The sequence below is a fragment of the Lepidochelys kempii genome, chromosome 7 (genome assembly GCF_965140285.1).
Source record: "Lepidochelys kempii isolate rLepKem1 chromosome 7, rLepKem1.hap1, whole genome shotgun sequence".
Lineage (NCBI taxonomy): Eukaryota > Metazoa > Chordata > Testudines > Cheloniidae > Lepidochelys > Lepidochelys kempii.
This window is the reverse complement of record NC_136386.1, coordinates 23,590,682-23,613,693: the sequence shown is the minus strand read 5'-3', so window position 1 is coordinate 23,613,693 and position 23,012 is coordinate 23,590,682. Positions and strand designations below refer to the sequence as shown.

At 44.1% G+C, this 23,012-nt stretch overlaps 1 protein-coding gene across 1 annotated transcript; it reads right to left on the bottom strand.

Moving 5' to 3' along the window:
* Positions 1-3,298: 3,298 nt before the first annotated feature.
* LOC140914172 (uncharacterized) lies at positions 3,299-21,141 on the bottom strand. The gene is made up of 5 exons (XM_073351386.2): positions 19,383-21,141; positions 10,645-10,726; positions 6,149-6,202; positions 4,686-5,302; positions 3,299-3,556 (listed from the first exon to the last, which is right to left on the bottom strand). Exons 4-5 carry the CDS (start codon positions 5,184-5,186, stop codon positions 3,464-3,466), a joined length of 594 nt encoding a protein of 197 aa, XP_073207487.2. The 5' UTR covers positions 5,187-5,302; positions 6,149-6,202; positions 10,645-10,726; positions 19,383-21,141; the 3' UTR covers positions 3,299-3,463.
* Between the last annotated feature and the right edge of the window lie 1,871 nt (positions 21,142-23,012).

Here is a 23,012-nt window from a genome sequence, read left to right as displayed (position 1 = left end):
CTTTTATCTGAGCACTTTAGGAAGGTGGCTCACCAGAATCATCCTCTTTTTACACAGAGAGGTCATGTGACTTACCCAAAGTCATAAAGTCAGTCAGTCAAGAACAGAACTCAAGTCTCCAGATTCCAGCCTCTTGCTCAATCCACATTTGATACTAAAATGTATCATTTATCATAGCAGATCAGACAATCAGTCCAAGGCGCCCAGTCTCCTGTCTCTAAATAGAGTTCAGTGAATAGTTTGTAACAGATCATTTATTAGATGAATTTAGCCTCATTTTCTGCATGCAGAACATCCAGGAGCAGATCATTATTTCCTTCGTATTATTTTTATTAAAAAATTATTCAATGGGCTTTTTTAGGTTTGTTTTTGTTTGGATTTTTTGTTAATTTTTTAAAGCTGCTTCAGTTGATCAGTTCTCTGTGAGTACTTCAAATTCGCTATTTGAGCTGTGACTGGTCAGATCCATTGCATGGTGTCATTTCTGCTCCCTGACTGGAGGAGCACACAAGCATGTCAGGGCCCAAACACTCTCACATGCAAATTTCACATTAAGTCTCCATGTGATTTTGATATTTGTATTCTGGGATTTGATTTACTTCATGCGAATAAAACTGAATGGCAAGAATATTCATGGGGCATGTATGCAAGAAGAATGTGAAGATGGTCTCAACTAGTTCTCTTTTAAAATTCCAGTGCCTTTTTTCTCTCTCTCTTTCATTATTCCCCCAGCTCTTTCTCCTGAGTGTCTGGTATCCAATGTTTCTGACAACATGGTGGTAGAGGCAGTTGCAGTGGGAGAAGAGAAATTTCTTCCTGACCCCTGCAGATTACCAGTTTATACCTTCGAAACATAAGATCTAATTCAATCCATCTAGCTAACCATTTCTACAACATCCATCATTATAGTACTGGATACTAATTTGACTGATTTAAACTTGGTAGCTTGAAATTGTATTTGATTTCACCAAAGGATTTTTTTTCCTTCATGTGTGTTCTCCAAAACCCATTAATTTTCATGTGCAATGGAAACACAGATTGAGATTTGAGGGCTATTTCTTCTACTTAACATGCAATCTTAAAGAAAAAAAAAAGTATACATTTAGCTCTGAAACCTGAAGTGTTCTTTGAGGGAAAACGAATACGTTTTAGCCTTAAAGGGATCACAGACTGCAATTATATAATTCTTGTTAACTGATGTTAAAGATAGGCTGGAAAGAATGTATGCTGAGGCCCTGTAATAAAATGAGCTCCTTTACTCCTTTCAAATGTTTGCAAGCCTTGGAGGTTATCCAAAGGTCGAATACAGGAAAAGTCTTGGTGAACAGAAAACATAATCATGAGTTTTTTTAATATGAGCCCTTTCTGTAATAAAATAAAATTATTGTAAGGGAGGGGAGGGCTAGCTCCGTCTCCTTAGATCTAGGGCCAGGGGGGCTGAGCTTTAATCAAATGCTGCTGTTCTATACCCCTCCCCCAGCTGAGCCTGTTGCTTAAAGTAGAGAGAACCCAGTTTAGGTGTGTCAGGGTGTGATGCAAAAGTACCAGCAAAGGAATGACTTAGGTTGCAGCAGTATTCTATAAAGGTGCAAAGACAAGAGTCTGGAATTGCACCCCCTTGGGTTCACTGCAGAATAGGGCAGGCACTCCAAAAAAAGAAATAAATACAGTATATGGTTCTTCATCATTGGCTAACTCAGCCAAAGAAAGACAGAACAATACTACCCTCTGTTTATATTACGCTTTTTGTTCTGAAGGATCCAAAATCACTTTCTAGAGCAGATAAAGGAGAATCAGTCACCTGCCACTGAAATGCAGCTGCTTCTGGAGTGGAATGGAACCACTGTTTAATTTCTCACAGGAACCTAAACAACAGTGCTAGAATGGAAGTGAAACAATATGGAGAATACCACATCCAACTGCAACTACCGTACAGGGGAATTTGGAGAGGCACATTATAATTACCCAGATTGAAATTTGGGAGAATACGAGGGTAGCAATCTCTACTTTTGCAAAAGTGCTGAGAGTTCTTTAGTGGTCTCAGACAGAAATACCAGGATGAGTTTTGCTCTCAATAAAGCACTCTCCATCTCACTTAACCCTCAGTCATTTATTATGAAGGCTATGCCACATGACCTAAGCCTCACAGATCCACAAAGACAAGGGCTTCCCCATGTCTTCATTGACCAAAAAACAGATCTTCCAATATGTGGAAGTCTCCCTTCGCTCACTCAGAATATGAATCTGGCGTAATGAGCAATGTGGCAGCAGTGCTGGATTAAACAGCATTAAAGAACACATATAGATCCTGCAATCTGAAGGCTACCCAGCACTGTGGAGAAGGTGCTCCTCCCCAACCCAATTTCTTCCTGAGCTGCTCTCCTTCCTTGACTCATGCATTTCCCCCCCTCCTCTCCCCATCATCATCATGTCCAAGGGAAAGAGCCCGCCCCTTCAGATTACTGGGCAGAATTACGAAACAAACAAACAAACAAACAGGGCCTCACATTTCACTCCTCCCAAGCAAAAACTTTCCTCCCTGCCACAGCCAGAGGCAGCCCAGGCTGGCCGGAGCTCCGAGTACTCCCAACCCCCACAGCCAGAGGAGCCTCGGGGAGGCTGGAGCTGCCCCAACCCTGCCGCGCCTCCCCTCCTGAGACCCCCAAAGTGCCCCACAGGAAAAGCCCTTGTCTCTTCCCAAAGAACCTGAGCTTTTTATATGTGCCATACAGGTTCCTGAGCGGTTGAGGAGGTGGTATGTGCTACTCAGCTTCCTGGGTTCGTCAGTAATCGCCCTGGAGTTCAGGGAGATTGTGATGAACCCAGGAAGCTGAGTAGCACATACAACCTCCTGAGCCGCTCCGGAACCTGCATGGAGTATAATAGTAAGCTAAAACTTTCCCCATGCCAACTACCAAAACCTGCACCTGGGTGTCCGCCTGCAGCGCCTGCACCAGGGGAGGTTTAGCCTCCCTGGCCTATTATACCCACCACCTAGTGCTGGGTAGATGCCAGTGCAGTGTGAACATGTGGCTAAATCTTGCTTGCCTGGGCCCTACAAGGAGTCCCACTGAAGTCAGACAAGCAGGATCAAGTCTATATTGCATATATTCACTTTAACATCAAGTCACTGTGCATTAATTCACCCCACTAACTTGGGGTGCAACTGTCATCAATGTGTTGTCCAGCACCAACAACGCCCTCTTCTCTCCCATTTCCAGAAACAGTGTTTGGGGGTCCAGGTTTTTCGCCCTGCAGGACAGACAAGCCTTCCAAACGCTTAATAAAATTACTACACTTGAAAAACAGTGCATTTTTATTATTTTAACTTTTTCAACGAGGACCCACGCTCTTTCTGTAAGGATGTGATTCGTGTCCTACCACATTCAAACAGCAATTGGACTGGATATTGCTTTTAGACAGTGTTCTCTTTCCGATGGTATTACACGAACTGCAGTTTATTTCATTTCACGTCGCCTTCATTCAGCTCTTTCTCCTCTTCTTTCTGCATGGGGTTCCTCCGCTTTAATCTTGCACTCCTCCTTCTGTGTTTTAGCTGAAAATTCATCAGAAAATTCAGTTAAATCGTGCCCTTGAGAATTCAAACTTTTCCCCATTCAGGTCCTAATCCAGGACAGCACCTCGCTAGCATGTCCTTAAATCCCACTGACTTCTAGGATACTTAAGCACATGCTTAAAATCAAGCATGTGCCAAATTGCCCATCCTGAATAGAGATATTTGCCTGTATTGGGGCCTCAGATAATAGGGGATAGCCAATAGAGTGGACATGTACTCTGAATGGCTTGTGGAATGACAGACAAGGAAGCACCAAAAGCCAGATTTTCAAAAGTGGTCAGCTTCTGCAACCGAGGATGGATTCTCCAAAGAGTTCAGCTCCCATTTAGGTAATAAAATAAGTGGCAAGATTTTCAGATGAACTCAACAGGTTGGGTGGGAGGGCTTTGATAAGTCTGACCATGACTTATCCAGAAGGAGCTGCTGAGCACTTTTGAAAATCTAGCCTGCTGAGTGCTGAGCCCTGGCAAATCTGGCCTCCAAGTCCCTTGGAAAATCTGTCTCCACAGCATCAACTTTACAAGTCAGGCTCAAAAAGTAGTTTTTGCACCCTCAGCGAGCTCACAGACGACAAAGGGTTTTGCTGAAACTTAAAAGAAAAATTCACCTTGGGGCAAACATCACGCCTGGGCATTTTCTGACCCCAAAACGTGAATGTCTAAAAACGTGATGAACGTGTGGACAGAGGTGGCTGTCGTGGAGAGTACTCTGCATCCTTAACTCGAATGGATGGGATTAAATGACTGCCATAATGAGTGAAAAACTCATAGGAGAAAGAGAGGGAACAAGATGGGAAAGGAAGGGAAATCCTAAGCAGCAATTTTAGTGAACTTCAAACTTTCCAAAGGAAATGATTCTCCCCTGGCTTGAGGCTAAGCATGAACATGTTCATACCAGCTGAGTATTTAAGGTGCATTTGGAAGGCAAGTTTAGAAGACTAGATTTATTCTTAATAATGGAGCCATGCCCTCCCACCCATATTGCTGGACACCAGCCAGGCAAAGAGTCTGTGAGCCTATGATTATAAAAAAAAAGGGGGGGGGGAGGCACCATATACATCCACTTGACATTCATCCAAGCTAGAGACCCATGTTGCTATGATTGCTACCTCTGCTGCTGCTGACTGCAGCACCTTGGCTACTTCTGCTTTTGCCACCCTCTCTGCTGCTTTGGCTACTGACTTCAGATCTACTTGTGTTTTCACTGCTGCTGCAGCTACTGCTCCCTCTGGGGCTTCCACCGCTGCTGCTGCTCCCTCTGGGGCTTCCACCGCTGCTGCTGCAGCTACTGCTCCCTCTGGGGCTTCCACCGCTGCTGCTGCTCCCTCTGGGGCTTCCACCGCTGCTGCTGCAGCTACTGCTCCCTCTGGGGCTTCCACCGCTGCTGCTGCAGCTACTGCTCCCTCTGGGGCTTCCACCGCTGCTGCTGCAGCTGCTGCTCCCTCTGGGGCTTCCACCGCTGCTGCTGCTCCCTCTGGGGCTTCCACCGCTGCTGCTGCAGCTGCTGCTCCCTCTGGGGCTTCCACCGCTGCTGCTGCTCCCTCTGGGGCTTCCACCGCTGCTGCTGCAGCTGCTGCTCCCTCTGGGGCTTCCACCGCTGCTGCTTCCATGCCTGCTGGAGCTGCTGGTGGTGCTGCTGTTTCCAGTGTAACCAAGTGACTATTCAGCAAAATGCAGCTCCCGGAGGACAGTACAGGCCTGCAGAATCCGAAGGATGGCTCTGAACCTTTTGGCAAAATATGCAACCACAAAAAATATAATAATCATGGTACTACGTTCAAGGCCATTGCCTGTCATCATAGCAAACAGCTGAGTGCGGGGAAGGGGGACATGGAACCATGTTAGCTGGAGGGATAGCCAGACTCAGAGGTTCAGAGCGTCTACCTGACAACACAGCTTCAGTTCTCAAATTCCAGCATTATTGCTACACAGATCAGAGTCACTTAGGATTTGGGACTTGATCTCAGTCCAGTAGCACAACCATTTACCAGATTTTTTTCAGTATTTTCATGTGAGGCGGCTTGGGAAGCAGAGAGAGAGAGAGAGAGAGACAGAAATGAAGGGAAGACTAGCTCGTTTCCAAAATCTGTTTGCTCAGTATCACAGCAAAAAAATCTCCCTGACCAGCAATCCAGTATGAGACATGGGAACACAGAAACTGAAACGTGTGTTTTTCCCAAACTGTCAGACCCTTCTGTGTGTGAAGAGATGCCAAAAGATTTCCCCCATAGGCAGGAAAAGTCAGCCACAAGTCAAGCAGTCATTGTATAGTCTTTGCCCCAAATTTCTGCCGAGGCACTTCACTCCTGGCCCACAACACCCCTTGCTGTTCCAATACTGGGCTCCCTGCACAGTTCTGCCAACGCAGTCCTGCAGGATACTTTTAAGATATGCTGCTATTGGACCATGCCTTGGACTAGGATATTCCTTCTGGTGGCACTGGAAAATCATCAGCCCATATGTAAGGGGTTTTGACAATCAAACGACATTATTGGTAAAAATCTGTAACAGTGTAATACACACAAAACTGACATTGGCAGACATGAGTAGGCAGTTCCTGTTTCAAGCTTACCTTCTCTTCTTCAGGTTTCTTTTCCTCGGCTATATCCAAACTATTGCATCTGACCTGTTGGAAAGGTCAGGTATCATGTCAGCTTGTGACTAAAGGCGTCCAATCCACATAAAACATACTTATTTTTCATTATAGTACGAACATGTTGTCCCAATAACAACATACATTGAAAATATAATTTCTCTGAGGGTGCTGCAATCTAACTACCAGTTACAGGAGCTGGTTTCTGCAATACAGTTAACAGTCCTTTTCAGGAATGCTAAATCCAGTCCAGGACATAGGGAGGACCTGTGTGGTGATGCTAAATGGCACAAGGTGTGTTTAGTTAATATGCAACTTAAAGAGTCAGAGGGAGCCACGGGACCTGTCAGTGCCCAGCAGCCTAAATAAAGAATCACTATTATATTCATTACAAACAAGCCCTATCTACTCTCCACCATGGAGGACACTGCAGCCACTAGACCAGCAACAACAAACAGACACCTAGTTTTTTATTTTTAAAAGAGCTCTTTCCAAGAGCATGTGATCTATCACAGCAGTTCATATATAGGACTCCTGGGTCCTATTCCTGGCCCTGCCACAGACTCCCTATGTGACCTTGGACAAATCACTTCCCCTCTTCCGGCCTCAGTTTCCCCATCTGTAAAATGGAAATAATGATACAGGGTAAATTCATTAATATTCACAGACCCTTTGAAATACTGGCATGAAAAGTGGTCCAGAAAGGAAAGCATTATTATTTTCTCTATGTGCATTTTTCTACCACAGACTATAGTGTGTATCTATATTTATTCTAAAAAGCAAATGGCAAGTGTTTGGTTGCAAAATTTTAGGTAAATTGCTTTGTCAAAAAATGATTGTCTTACAGGGATCATCTTAAGGGAAAAATCCAGCAAACAACAGGGGTAGAAAAAAATCTGGTTTTCCATTTGTGAAACGTCTGTAGCAGACCGCCCCGACAGTGGTACGACCAGCATCACAGAACTTGGACTCCAACACGAGCAGAGACTTTTCACCAGTACCCTGAAGCTAACAACCCAACACTTGTGGAAACTGGTCAGGACAGTAATTTTATGTCTCATTTGACAGGGCGATGGCGGAGACGGACACAACAATCACTCCCAAACAGTAGCCAAGTAAGACTCAACAGACATTCTGACAGACTGTGGGATTTCCAATGCTAGCACACTCAGGATACTGCAGGAAGGACAGTGCCGGCCAGTCCCAGCTCAGGCACACTTCAAATATCATTACCCAGGGAGTCTTGCAGCATTTTGCATTATGAAATGGCGATGACATGATCACTCAGTGCCATTTAGCAGAGTGAACTAGAGAAGAAAACAAAAACAAGGCTAAAGAAACCATGAAAGAAAGGGTCGGGGGCTAAGACCCAGGTACCGGAGAAGAAAATAGAGAAGGTGAAAAGTACAGGAAAGAAAGAAAGAAAAATAAAGGAACAGGAGGAGACAGAGAGGTGGAGAAAGATTTAGGATAACATACAAGAAAGGGAGAGAAAAAGCAGGAAAAGAGAAAGAGAAAATCACCACAGGAGACAGAGACAGTCATGCTTAGGCTATGTGTACGCTGCAATCCAAGATATGATTACAGCTTGGGCAGACATCCTTGTACTAGCTTTCCCCACACTAGTGCTAACAAAAATAGCCATGCAGATGTGCCGGCACAGGCTCCAGCAATGCCAGTAGGCACCCGGGTTCTGGGTGGACTCATACAACACGTGCTGCCACATCTTCATTGCTGCTTTTAGAAATCCGAGCGTGGGTAAAGCTAGGCAGGGCTGTCTACACAAACCACAGGCATAGCTTGGAGTGCAGCATACACACGCTCTGGGCTACACTCAAGAGCCGGTAGGAGACCCAAAGGGCAACAGCTGCCTGAATGAATCCTGCTGGATGCGTGTAAGTCACTCACTTACGATGTAACTGCCACTTTTAACAATCTACCTGAATATCTGCAACTGCTTCATTAAATTGTAGCCCTGTAGGTCTGCTGACAAGAACCTGCTTCTCTCCCCTTTGGTAATTACCCCGAAGGCTGTCATGCTCACTGGTCAAGAAACACCACAACAAGTAGCCTTTCATGCTGCAAGCTTTACCTTTGACCCTATCTGTTCACATGCAGCAGGTAAAGGAAGGCTGATGTCTACCTACCACCCCCCCGCCCCCCAGCCACCATTACACTTTCCCACTGCCAAGACACACCCTCCCACCCCTCTCTCAGGGGGGTGAATATGAACTCATTAGACAGACAGTCCCCTGCAACACTGCAGAAGGAACGGGAAACGGCCCACTTCTCCCACTGCACACAGAGAAATAGGGTGAATGCCAACTGTGACTATTCCCAGCTGGTCTAGCTGTGACTGAACATGCTGAAAGGAAGAGAGAGATAGCCGGACTCTACATACACGAGGAGAGGAAGCTTGGCTTTGGGGTTAAGGGCCTGGACTGAGATTCAGGATACAGGTTTCCTGTGGAACCATGGGCAAATCATTTAATCTATACCTGTTTCCCACCTGTAACATAACTAATAATGGGTATGTCTACACTGCAATTAAAAACTCATGGCTGGCCTGTGCCAGCCATCTTGGGCTTATGGGGCTTGGGGTAAGAGACTATTTAATTGCAGCACAGACTGCAGGACTGAGATCCCATGGGTCCCGCAGGAGCGGGTAAAATGTACTTTGTTGCGGGTGGGATTGGGTGGCCAAAAATCCCCCAGACTTTGGTAATTTGCGGGAAAACATCATCTCTCATCAGTTTTTCATAAATAGAATTTCAGCAATGTAAAGCAAGTTTTTTCTTTTTTTTTAAATAAAGGATTTAATACTTGAATTTAAAAGGGGGATAGAAAGAGATTTGATGTCTATTATAACAGGAGTTAAAGTAATTTTTTTTACATGGTGTAAGCAAGATTTATTTTATTCTTTTAGTGATAAAATTTGTGTCTGAAGTCCATTTATATGTATAAAATATATTAACTGACCATGCCATTTGCGTTTCTTTGTTTTGCGGGAGGAATTGGTCTCTCTTGCGGGATTTGCAGGATTTAAGGTTTTTGCATATGGGAGCAGCATAAAAATGCAAGAAACAATGTGGGAGTGAGTATTGTGGGGTGGCACTGGAGTAGAATTTTAAAAATAGTACCATACAGGGCTCTAGTACAGATGTTTGGGTTTGGGTTGGAGCCCAGGCTCTAGGATCCTGTGAGGTGGGAGGGTCCCACAGCTTGGACTAGAGCCTAAGTGTCTACATGGCAATTAAACAGACCCTTAGCCCGAGCCCTGTGAGCCTGAGTCAGCTGGCACGGGACAGCAGTGGGTGTCTAATTATATCATATTGTTTTGCCCATGTTAAAAATCTTACAACTGTTTCATTGAGAAGCTCTAGGGCCTCAATGCTTCAGAGCAGGGGCTTGTAATTTGGCAGGGAGGTCACACTTGTTCAGGGTTGTGCCTTTTGCCATCCCTCTAAAATTCACCCAAATTTGGCCGAGTTGTAAGCCTCTGAAAAATCATAGTTCAAACATGCTCATTGGAGATTTGAGAGAGCTTGGAGCTAAATTCTCTTCTGAGTGCTTGACTTTGCAACCTTAATGTTCTTTTAATATAGGTTTTTAAATGTAATTTATAAAAACGATAGCCAGTGATCTTTAGTGACATCTAAACCTGTCCCAGGTTTCTTTCCAGAGTTTGGAGACAAACAAAAGCCTTAGAGAAATGATATATTACGACATGCACACATTTAACCACTGCATGGCAAACTCTGCTGATGGGGTTAATTCATTTCAAAAGTAGGCTGTTAGTCATCAGAAACAAGGAGGAGATTCATGCAGTTGCAGAGCATGGCTGGTTCAAGCAATGAATATGAGTGAAAGGCTCAAGATTCAGCAAGCAAACTTCTCTCCTGCCCCAAATTCCTATGAAATGCCAGATAAGAAGGGTCGTCCATATGCCCCAGGCAGAGCTCTACTAGGATTGGTATCATCCCCGCCCTAGCATCTAGGCCCAGCTGACAGCCACAACATTAGGACTTTAACAGTGTAGAAAGCAGAGCAAGGTAGGAGAAATACAGCAGAGGTGGCAAGTTAGTACTGTTGCTGCTTTGAGACTAGAAATTTTGACCCACCAGACATTCTCTTCTATATTCACGTCCAAGCTGTTATTACTCAACTCAGTCATAGAGTCTGGGTCATTAAACAATACCGACAAGAATGCTGTGGAGAACTCTAGCTGCCTATCATCATATCACTAAATTACATTTTTGATCTCTGTGGTCAGAAATATCTGATTGATATCACACTTTAATAGCTCCCAAAGAACCGTAAAAAAGTTACCACAATGCTTATGGTAGAGCTTCTGAAAAGCCAAGGCAATCATTGACAAAAACAGAACTTGGAAAACTTCTAATTAACAAGAGGGTCCTCTGTAACATGTGACCTCCCACACATGACAACTACCCAAGTGACAGACAGATTTTTACCTCCAAGATGAAGATTTCTATCCACAAATCTGACAACAGAAGGATGGAAATGTATGTCACTTGTTGATCTTCCCATGGGAGCCTGCAGAGAGGAAAAAGAAAGAAAAGGTCAGGCTGAAGCGTATGTGGCTGTCTGCTCTGAGGATGTACCCCATGTGTAACAGAGAGCTTCCTTCTTAGTGTGCCCCCCCCACACACACACTTCATCAGGAGTCCTCCTTTCCTGCTCCTATGAAGCAGGATATGTCCATAAGTCTGGACATGCAGACGCATAGCAAGTCCAGAAACACACAAAGGATGACCAGGAGTAATAGGAGAAGGTTCTGAATTCAAAATGCTCCTCCTTCTCTCTACTACTAAAACCAGATAACCAGTGGAATTCAGCACACCTAAATGGGGACCCCATAAAGGGCACATATCCTTCAGAAGGCGCAGAAGGGACCTTTCTTATAAAACTCTGTCACAGTCCAGCCCTCTCCCAAAACAACGCCTATAAATTATCTGATGGGGTATTTTTTATTTGCTAATCTCCAGTAAAATGGGATGAAAACAAAGTATTCTGACTCCTTATGCAGCTGAGACCAAAATGGTAAAGAGTAGTATAATTATGATGAAGGGAAATCAAGACAGGGCGTACATATGACAAGAAATTGCAAAAGCGGAACAATTTCACTTAGAAAAATGGAGAGTTAGAGGGGCTTTGACAGTGGTCTTACTGAAAACAGATCAGATCTTTTGTGTAACAGACACACGATAAGAAAAAGGGGTCACAATCAATGAAACTAAAGACAGGGAAATTTAGAACAAATTGAAAGGGCAGAAAAGCTGACTCCTGTTAAGGATCATTTAAAGAGCTCCCATTATGATTGTTTATGTAAATGATCTCTACCATCCGGGCCCATAAAACAGGGAACTATCTAAGAGTATGTTTACACTGGCAGAGTTACAGCACCACTCTGAGAGCACTGAAGGGAAACCACTGTTGTGTGTTCACACTGTCAGCTGCCTGCGCAATAGGGTGTTCATACTTGCGGCACTTGCAGTGGTATTCGGAGCGGTGCACTCTGGGCAGCTATCCCACAGAGCATCTCTTCCTTTTCTGCTGCTAAGAGTTGTGGGAAGACGGAGGGGATTGCGGGGCATCCTGGGTCCTGTCCCAATGCCCTGTGTCGCATCCCAGCAATCCCTGTGTTTCCGTCCATATTTGGTGCCATCTTTCAATGGTTTGTGTACTGTGCGCTCTGCCTCTTCGGTCTGCAGGAATGGATCCCGCACTGTTACCAATATGCTGCTCACTCTCACCAATAAGTCACGAGTGGCAGTGGAGTTATTCCTTAAACTACAAAGGCAAGAGGAGTGCGAAATTGATCTCGCCATGCGTAGTAATTACAACCTGAGATTGCTTGCAGCATTCACGGAGATGCTGACCACAGTGGAATGCCACTTTTGGGCTCGGGGAAACAAGCACTGAGTGGTGGGATCACATTATCATGCACGTCTGGGATGATGAGCAGTGGCTGCAGAACTTTCAGATGAGGAAAGCCACTTTCATGGGACTGTGTGATGAGCTCGCCCCAGCCCTGTGGCGCAAGGACACAAGAATGAGAGCTGCATTGGAGAAGCGCGTGGCGATTGCACTGTGGAAGCTGGCTATTCCAAACTGCTACCGATCAGTCGCTAACCAGTTCGGAGTGGGAAAGTCAACCGTTGGACGCGTGTTGATGGAAGTGTGCAGGGCCATTAATCACATCCTGCTCCAAAAGATCATAACTCTTGGCAATGTGCATGACATTGTGGGTGGCTTTCCTAACTGCGGAGGGGCAACAGATGGCACGCATATTCCAATTCTGGCACCAGACCACCTAGCCACTGAGTACATTAATCAGAAGGGCTATTTCTCAATGGTTCTCCAGGCGCTTGTGGATCATGTGGCCATTTCACGGACATTAACGCAGGCTGGTTTGGAAAGGTGCGTGACGCATGCATCTTTCGGAACACTAGCCTGTTCAGGAAGCTGCAAGCCGGGACTTTCTTCCTGGACCAGAAGATCACCGTAGGGGAAGTCAAAATGCCCATTATGATCCTGGGAGACCCCACCTACCCCTTAATGCCGTGGCTTATGAAGCCATATATGGGGCACCTTGACAGCAGCAAGGAGTGGTTCAACAACAGGCTGAGCAAGTGCAGAATGGCTGTTGAGTGTGCTTTTGGCCCTTTAACGGCCCACTGGTGCTGCCTCTATGGGAGGCTGGACCTGGCCAATGACAATTTTCCTGTGCTTATAGCCGCGTGCTGTACACTCCATAATATTTGTGAAGGGAAGGGTGAAAGCTTTTCTCAGAGCTGGACCACTGAGGCTCAGCACTTGGAGGCTGAATTTTAACAGCCAGAGACCAGGACTATTAGAGGGGCACTGTGCTGGGCCATAAGGATCAGGGATGCGTTGAGGCAGCAATTTGAAGCGGAAAGCCACTAATATTTGTTGCTATGCTCGGGACTGCAGTGATTGTAATGCTAGGAGGTGTTTGTGATTGGTGCAGACAATGCACTCTGAAGGTGTAAGAAATTTGCCTGTTGCTTTGCAGGGCTATGTTTGCTTTCAGTTAATGGAATAAAGATTGCTTTCAAACCAAAACAATTATTAAAAAAACAACCACCGGGGGAGAGAGACAAACAAAAAACACATCAGCATGGAGGGGAATGGGGGAAAGGAGGGTCGTAGGAGGAGGTGGGGTCCCGGGACTGTTAAAGATTTGCGTATGTCCAGGTATAATATCCAACCTTCTCCTTTGGCGTACAGTGCAGTAGAGTTCAAACCGATGACCAGAGAGGTGAGAACAGGCATTGTGGCACACCTCACAGCGCTGTAAGCGACCAGAGTGTCTACACTGGTACCGTGTCTCCCATTGGGGTGGTTTTCTGCACACTAAGTGGCTTGGCAGTACGTACACCTCGGGAGTTACAATGCAGAAAGCTGCTTTACTGCGCAGAAACTTGCCAGTGTAGACAAGGCCTAAATCAGATACATGCATGAGTTCAAAATCTCCATTCTGTTAGGACAAAGCCTACCTTGTCAAGCATTTTAGAGCCATGGCTGGTCAGTCAGGTTAGAATTGGCTGCAACTGGCACTCCCAGAAATGCTGACATTCTTTTTGAGGGCCACTCATCTACACACTAAATATAATTTTGGTACCTATGGAAAGGAATCTGTCCAACGGTGTATCTGATGGGACTGTCATGCTCTGTCCTCTTATGCTTACATGTTTCTGTCCCTCAGATAACTGGTTTGATGGGTTTGCAACCTGTATTTCACTCATATAGTTTATTAATTCATAAGAACTTTCATTCTCTGGAGCATTTTAGGAATTCTGCAAACTTTTATAGTGCTTATAGCCTTGTCAGCCATAGAAGCCGATTATTAAACAAAATCACCTTACAGGAAAAACTTTGTTTAATATTTAAACACAAATGTTAAGCTGCAAAACTTTAATTTTTAAAATGATTGTTATACTAATAGTAGAGCCAGGACAGAAGCTGCTTTGTTCTGTTGGAAATCAGCCTCTCAGTGACGCTGTCCCAAGTGATGTAACTTGCTGAGCGATATGGCAGACACCATGAAGTAGCTCCAAAACACCAACTAGTTTTGAAAATTCTATTTACTAAAAGTCAAATCCCTGACACAATGCACAGCCCAACACTGCACTGGGATTCTACAGGTTCATGTTGGGGTGAAGGAAAGAAATCGCCCTGCCAGCAAATCACTCAGCAGGAGTAGCAGTACTCTGCAGCCTCGGAGCTGCAGTAGTCTCTGCAGCAGCTTTTGTGTCTGATCTTTGTCTATTTAGATTGTAAGCTCCTCAGGTCAGAGACAGTGTTTTGAAGTCAGTGGGAGTTTTGCCACCAACTTCAATGCAAGCAGGGTTGGACTGTATTTCATATGGCACCAAAGTCCATACACACAGTGCACAAGAAGAAAAAGACTGTTTTATCCATTCCCGAAATGCAGCCACCTCTGGAGGGGAATGTTATGCTTGTTTACCACAAACACTACACAACAGTTTAGGAGAAGTAGTAATGAACAACATGGCAAAACCCAACCCTGCTCATATTGTGGAAATTTTCATTTGTGAATCAATGAAAATAATGTGCCAAAATTGCTATGTATTTTATTCAATCAGCTCTTATAATTGAAAAATATAGAGCTAACTCAGGGCAGCCAAAATGTAATTGACACAGCTGCAATGTAATACATTCTTGCAGAAATTTTTGTGGGGTCTTCTTTAATCACTGCAAATGATCAGAGATTTATCGGGGAAGGAGGAAGCAAGCAAAGCAAAGCATTTCTGGGTTCATAAGGAAGCACTAATCCAAGACCTATAATCCAATGAGAAAGTGGATTATTTAAGGAAAAGCCTTTGTCTCTATAGTGAAAGTTTTCTCTACCCTTTGAGATAAGCCAATAAATTCAGAAGAAACATTAACAGCCTTGAAACTTTGCCAGAATCTATGATTTTCACATTAGTATTTTTCAGAAGATACAAAACAAAATGGTAATTTTTCTGTTCTTGCTCTGTTGCACTGCATAGATATTGCTGCACTTCACTTCCAGCCCAGGGCAAAACTTGGGATATACTAAAATCCCAAAGGAAAACCCACTCATGGTATTTCCAACACAAGCCAAAGAACAGTAAAACTCTCATAAGAAAGACAGTTCTCAGGAGATTCCCAGACCAAAGAACTCCAGATTAGTTTCCATAAGCCTCTGGATAAACATCTGAAATGCTTAAGATTCAGTAAGAAATTGGCCTTTTCTACTGCACCTCTCACACAGCCCCTTCATATGCTGCTTGTCTATTTAGGTTGTACAGTCTTGGGGGCAAGGACCATGAATTTATGCATTTGTGCAATGCCAGCACTATCAGACCTTGAGGCTGAGCCTTTTGGGCGCTGCTGTGATATAAATCTTAATCTGATGCCATGGGCCAGGACTAAACAATTGGACCTTCTTCCCCCATCAGTCTACACCAGTCCAGTCCGCTATAATATTGGTGTCAAATTCAGCAAACAGGCAAGTTTTAATACATGAAAATTCATTAGACACGGTGCATCCAAGTGATCAGAGAGGAGCAAGAGAAACACCTAACTAAGTCAAATTAGAACAAAAATGAAAAAAGTCTATGGAAAAAAAATCATCTGTATATCACTCCTTTTCCACCTCTTAACTACAGCATGTTGGTCCATCCAACCATACACTGCATCTCTAAATTAGAGACAGCCTAAATAAACATTGCTATTGAGGAAGGCAGCCCAGAAAGGGTCCCATCAGAGGGATCTGTTTTATGCTAATCCTAGTTTGACAAAAAAAAAATAATAATAATAATCCCTGTGGAGACAAAATGGGTTTGGGCATTCTAAAGCTGAGCTAAAATCCCACTCTTCCCCCCCTTGTATAAAGCGAGCAGTCTCACAAAGAATCAAACCGTAGATTATCTTCAGGGTTATTGTGATTCGACTATGAGCTTTCTCGTCAGCCTGCCAATGGGGAAGGAGAGGGAGAAAGCGTTCGGAATCAGGCTGTTATCATTTATACCACATTACAATCCAAAATGAAAAAATGACTTGCTCCAGATTTGATAGAATAAAGCATCTTGAGATGCAATAGAAGTACCCAATTTTCAATAAAGATATTAAACCTAAGCTTCAAAAAAACGGGAATAATTACATCGTTTTTTGCTTTGAGTTTTAATGTTAAAAGTGTCAATTTATAAAACTAGGTGAACAGCCACAATTCATATGCAGACTGCAGCTAATTAGGCCCCCTTTGATCCTTTATTTTGCCTGGAAGCTTATTTAACAACTTTACACAAAACTCAAGGTTTTGGCACACTTGTGGACTGGGGGAGGGAAGGAGGGCTCAGCAGGGCATAATTCGTTATGCTGTTTGCTTAAGGTAGACATCTCATCATTTCCTAAACCATACAGTACCATCACCAAAACCAGCGAACACTTCCTAGCAGTGAGATCTGCTATTATTTGAGATCTTTGGATGGGAGGCCTTATAGAGATTTATTATAAATAATAATGCATTATTATTAATAGTATGATTTTCCATACACATGTTCTCAATCTGAATGATTTTAGATTAAGAAAACAAAGAACTAATGCCAAGTCTTCAGAAAAGCTCAGAGTGTATAGGTCTCCTCTGGAACAGGCTGCCTCTAAGAACAAACTGGCTGCGGACTCTGCCCAGTGGCAGCATTCTTAGAATGTAAAGGTGCAGTGTAGAAAGAAGAAAAGCGTTGCAGTTTCATAGATTTCACTTAGATTGTAGTGTAGTCTTCCAAATGAAGAGGTGGAAGCCCTCTCACTTTGGACACCTAATACTAAACTATCAAATAAAGTGTGGGGGACAAATTCTGTTCTGTTTCACCATGCAAATCTGGAATAACTCCAAGAAAAATGATAGCTTTACTCTGGATTTACACTGAAGTAAAAGTGTAAAATTTGGCTTTAGTGGGCTAGATAGGATGGGACCCCATAGGACTTTTCCACCTGTAATTTTGTGGCTATACTATATCACACCATCTTTTTTCTTTCCACGATGGGGTCCTCCAAGACCTGCCTCAGACACCTCAAGGTCTCCCATCACCCTACTCCGAATTTCCCCCTTTGTTCTCTCTGGCCACACAGACACACACACTGCTCCTGAACTGAGATTTGTAGCAGGAGAGACAGGATTGACAGTCATGAGCTCCTGTTTCTGGCGTTCTAGGAGACTCGCCACAGCAGCAGTAGGGAGCAGAATCATCAGGCACAATGGATGTACAGTGGTCTGGCTCCCACAAACACATCTGGAGGGCCAGTGGAGCCAGAGTGATTCAAGGGCAACGGTCTCAACTAATGAAAGCAGCTGTTAGTTGAGTTGACTCCTGGGCTGAGTACAGGTTTTTTTAATGTCTTACTTCATCACTGAGAATGAAATGTGGGGTGAAAACGATGAGATTACACAAATATTAGCTGCTATGTTGCAACAATAAGATGCTTACAAGAAAGGAGAATTTCAAAAGAGATTGGAGTTCCTGGGAATTGCAACTGGCAGAAACTCTTTTCTTTTAGCCAAGGCTCATCTACAAGTCACACAGTTAGATGTTGCCAGAGACCAATCCAACTGGGACGAAAACCCCATCCACCCATCCGCTAGACCACTAGTGTGTCACAACTGTGAATTCTGTGTAAAATTGCCCACACCAAAGACTTCCAGATGAGCAGGCAAAGGGTGCCGATAGATATGGAATTGCACCCAGGTATGTTAAAGCATAAGCCTGAGAGTCTGGACTCCTGGACTCTTAGCTGTTGACTTTCAGTGTCGGGGGAGGAGGATACTCACAGGCTCTGACTTACTGTGTGATCATGGGGCATTCATTCAGGTCCAGATTTTACAGATATTTAGGAGTTGCTCCACTCAGCAATGCAAGCCCTACGTGATTTAGGAGCCTAAGTCATTTTCCAAAGTAACTTAGGCACATAGAAGCCTAAGTCTCATTGAAATCCAATGAGAATTAGGCTCCTAAATGCCTAAGTCATTTTGAAATGAGGTTCCCAAGTCACTTAGCTGTTGTAATTCTGAGCAGAGCAAGACTTAAATACCTTTAAAAGTCTGGGCTCAAGCATCTCTGAGTCTTTGTTTCTATAAAAGTGGGGAGAGACATGCCTGCATCACAGGAAGGAGGGGGGACTGAGGATTAGGTTTAATGCATTAATGTCTGTAAAGCACTTTGAGAGCCTTTGATTAAGGTGCTAGAGCAAGGCAGCGTTATTGTTAAGGAGCTGTTGCCTCAGCCTGAGCCTAAGAACTGTAAGTAGAGAGAGAGCCCAAATCCTCATCCTTCTTCCCTCTTTGGAACAGAAAGGGAGGTGCTAACCCCCTCCCGATCCAACCCAATTGAAAATAAGACCACTCCCACTTCTCTTGGCCACTACAAGTCTTCTGCCCCCACCCACCTTCTTTGACCCTAGAGACTCTCTCAGTATTGCCGAACTGAGCATGCAAAAATTCACACCACCTTTTGCTTGGGCTGCAGCATCAACCGAGGCCCACCTCTGCTGCTTCCTAGATTGAGGGAGGGAATCTTGGGGAGCAGCAGGGAGATTCCATGCATCAGTGGGAGGGACAAGTTGGGACTCACTCCTTCCAAAAGTCTAGCTCTAGCAAATCTCTCTCCCTCTTCCCCAGCACAGTGCCCCCTATACAGTGAACCTATCGTTCTGAAGTTATAACACCTCTCAGGAATAGCCAATTAAATCTTGGAGTGTGTCAGTGTCCCCATCCAAAGGGCCCAGTCCAAGAACAGAGATCCTTATCCAAACCACAGCCCATCCCCATCTCGGGTCTTTGCTCACCTCCCCTCTCCTACAACATGAATGTTTTCATTTTAACCCTATCTATAATCCCATCGGGTGTATAACATTTTATAATTTATCATTCAGATACTGAACAACAACTCTCAGCCACCATTCATCTCTCACAAGTTCCACATGTCCAAACAGAGTAATCCTCTCACCTTCCAGAGCTCCAGTCCCCGGCTTGTACATTGCCCTGGCTTTCTAGACACCCCCAGTTCCAGGCTACACAATATTCTGCCTTTCCAGAGCCCCTGTCCTATTCTGTGCAACCCTCTGACCTTCCAGACATCCTAGTTCCTCTCCTGGAATCTTTCAAAAAATTGATCTTCCTCACCCCTATCAGAAGCTGTCCTGTCTTGTTATTTTACTGCCTTTCTTCTTGTCTTCTTCAGGTACATCTGTTAAATCAGTCTTCACCAGGAAGAGCAGGAGGACGCAGAAAAGAAGGTACCTGTAAGAAGGTAGTAGAGTTATTTCGTCTCTTATGCTATGGATTACAATATTAATTATTTAAAAGCAACAATCAGTACAAGCCATTTATACAGCATGAGAGATAGTGGTGGCTACTTTAATTTATTCACCTTGTCATTTTCATATAGGTATTGCCCTCCAGATGCTGGCAGCTAAGCACTTTCACACAGCGATTCCGTTTTGTGAATAGAGTGAGACCCAAAAGTTCAGGTTAAATATGAGACAAGGTGGATGAGGTAATATCTTTTATTGCACCAGCTTCTGTTGGTGGAAGTGACAAACTTTTGAGCTTCACAGAGCACTTTCTCAGGTCTGGGGAAGGTAACCAGAGTGTTCAAGCTAATTACAAAGTGGAACAGATTGTTAAGTATAACACATTTGGAGGGGAGACCGCTGAAAATGGAGTGGGCAATTAACAGTCACAGGACAAAATAAGGGCAGCACACAACATGATGTGTAACAAATCATTCTTCTCAAATCTGCAAAGTAAAACCAGGCTATAATACAGCAGCTCTTCAATCCCATTCCTAAATCACCGTTCCCATGTAACCCACCCAAGAATCATTAACCACTCTGTCACAGTTCCTTTTGCCTCTGTTCCAAGGCCCCACTCTCCAGGCCTCGTAACAGAGAGTGCCAAGACTTTGAATCTCTCCTGTGAGTCTTCTCCTGCAACAGAATTCCCTACCTGTAAGTCCTACCCCTGCTCCTGAGATCCACTCTCCAGCATCAACCCTCTTGTGTTGGACTCAGCTTCTCCTAACCAGGGTGGTTCTTCCCTTTCCTCATAGGGGCCTCTGCACAAGCTCTCCTTTAGCTCAGCAAGGGTTCCCCAGCTCTGGCCAGTCCTTACCATTGAACTTTTACCCTTCTCAGTGATTCCCTGTACCAGTTCTCCTGTGCTGCTACTGCTTCTCCTTCTCCTCCGTGGGTCTCTCCTTTGCTCCTCAGGCAGCTCTCACCTGCCCTTCTCTATCTCTCTCAGTCCGTGCTCTCAGGCATCTCTGACTCACGAGCTCTCTCCCCTCTCTAGTGCCCAGGAGCCCTCTTATAAGATCAGCTGGAGTGAGTTGACAAGTTGCAGGTGCACTGGCCTCTTCCCTCTTAAAGGCCAGTGTCACCTGGTGGCAGGCTGGTAAATAGATTTTCCAAAAGACAGATGGAAAAACTGGGCACAGAGAGGTTGAGTGTGTTCCCCAAGATGTCATAGCAAGTCAACGGTGGAGGCCAGAAGAGAACCGAGGTCTCTTGACTTCCCGTCCAATGTTTTAGCCACAAAAGCATCCTTCCTTTCCTCCTTCTTTCTCAAGAGCCACCAATATTTCCATGGAACTCAGGTAATGGTTACTGGCTGGGAGCAGTAAGATGGTGATCAAGGTGCTGAAGATAAACACTGGAACTTGTGTATCCAAATAAAAGGCTACGAAATATTCTATTCCAGAAACAATTCCAAGGAATCACAAGGGCTCTGTTGGCTCAATTCCTTTTGTGCTTCTAACACAGAGGGAAACATTCTCAAATGCGTGTGTGGGTGTAAGTCAGGTGACTGCATTGATACATGTTGCTTGACACTTTTATATAAGTTAGTTTTTGTTGTGGGCTTTGTTTGTTTGTTAATTTACCAGTCTCAAAGGGAGACTGTCAAGGTTGGGAGACTCCAAACTTGACCTACTGTCTCTTTTTTCTCCTTTAAATCAATTTGCAAGATTCAAATAGCTATGTTTTGCCACTTAAAAATAAAATAATATATGTATTTTGAAAGTTAACCCCCCCAGTATCAGCTACTCAAAGTACATGCAACAACAAAATGATGTGTGCTGATCTACAGTCTGAAGCAACTCTACAATGGCAAGCTAGCTCCTGTGCATCCCAGCACACAACAAAACTTACAACCAATCAACAAAATCCCATTTAATACTTAACAATACTTTGCAATTCAATTGCACCTAAATCCAAATATCTTAAAGTACTTAATTATTAATTATGTCTCCTAATCCCTCTGTGGGATAGGTCTGTTTTACTGATGAGGAAACTGGGGAACAAGAGAGGTTAAGTGACTTACCTAAGGCCATATTGATACACTGCCTGACCAGGAGAAGAACTCAGCAGTCCTGACTCCCAGCCCCTCTCTCAGAGAACTAGACAATGATCCCCCCATTGCAATACATTGCATTTTGGTTTTTATCCATTAGTTGTGTCTGCTATTTCATCTGATTTTAAATAAATCTGTATAGTGCTTGTAGTCCCACTAATTGCCATCATATAAAGTAGAAAGGAAAACTGTCACTTCATTCATTTCCTCACCACCACCCTCAACCAATGCAGGGCCATAAACTACAATACATTCAATACAATGACTCTGTATTGAGGGATTCCACCATTTCCCTTGGGAGGCTATTTTGCAGTTTAATTGTATATCAGAAAGCATCTCCTTTTGCATTCTGGGTAGGAACCTCTGAACTCTGCTTTGCTGTTCTATAATGTGGTCTAGATGAGGGGTTCTCAAACTGGAGGTTGAGACCCCTCAGGGGGTCATGAGGTTATTATGTGGGGGGTTGCGAGCTGTCAGCCTCCACCCCAAACCCCACTTTGCCTCCAGCATTTATATTGGTGTTAAATATATTAAAAAGTGTTTTTAATTTATAAGAGCGGTTGCACTCAGAGGCTTGCTACGTGAAAGGGGTCACCAGTACAAAAGTTTGAGAATCACTGGTCTAGAGCGAGTCATTTTAACCTCCACACTCTCTCAAGCTGATATACAGTGAGGGAGTCTCAGGACACATTTATAGACCAATCACTGGGAATTAACTGGAAAAGCTGCACAAACACATGGATATTTGTTCATATAAGAAAAATGAATGGCAGCTGCCTATGGTACTGCAATCAGGGGCAGTCAAGAAAATGGGGAAACCACCATCTGTGAACACAGTTCCAGCACAGACACTAGCTGCAGCTGTAGTCTCTCACTCAGCCGATGCGGTTTGCTAACTGCTGGTGTAAATATAGTAACAGAGTTGCACATATGGCAGGCCACAGGGGCTGTTTAATTTTAGAAATCAAAACTATCAAGTAATTAAGTTAGTCATCCTTCCTCAATTCAGGACCAATACAACCAGTTCCAGAGGCAGTGGTCACAACCACTGTGGTTTGTTTGCGCGCGCGTGTGTGTAAGTAAGTGTAAGCAGCAACTGTCAGACACATGATTGTACTTTTCTGAGTCTAGTTTTTCAAATCAATACTGGACAAAACTAGACTTCTGAAGATGTACCTTTAATAGAAAATCTATGTCTGTGGGTCTGTACTATGAGAGTAGGTGTTTGAGATTCAGATCCAAGGCATTTCTGATATGAATAAAGTGTTACCAAAATGAAGGATGAAAAATGTTCTGCATCCGCTAGCCTTTTTACCTCCAGAGGCAAAGTGTATGTTCAGTTGTATCTTAGCTCAGCAAGTGAAAGGATTTTGGAAGCCTCAGCCTGGTTCCTTGTGAACA

What these genes read in the sequence shown, in the direction of transcription:
- LOC140914172 (XM_073351386.2), bottom strand. Translation starts at nt 5,186, where the DNA reads ATGGAAGCAGCAGCGGTGGAAGCCCCAGAGGGAGCAGCAGCTGCAGCA. An exon ending in TGCAGTCAGCAGCAGCAGAG is followed by an intron (nt 3,557 to 4,685) that starts GTAGCAATCATA and finishes ATGAATTTTCAG; the next exon opens with CTAAAACACAGAAGGAGGAG.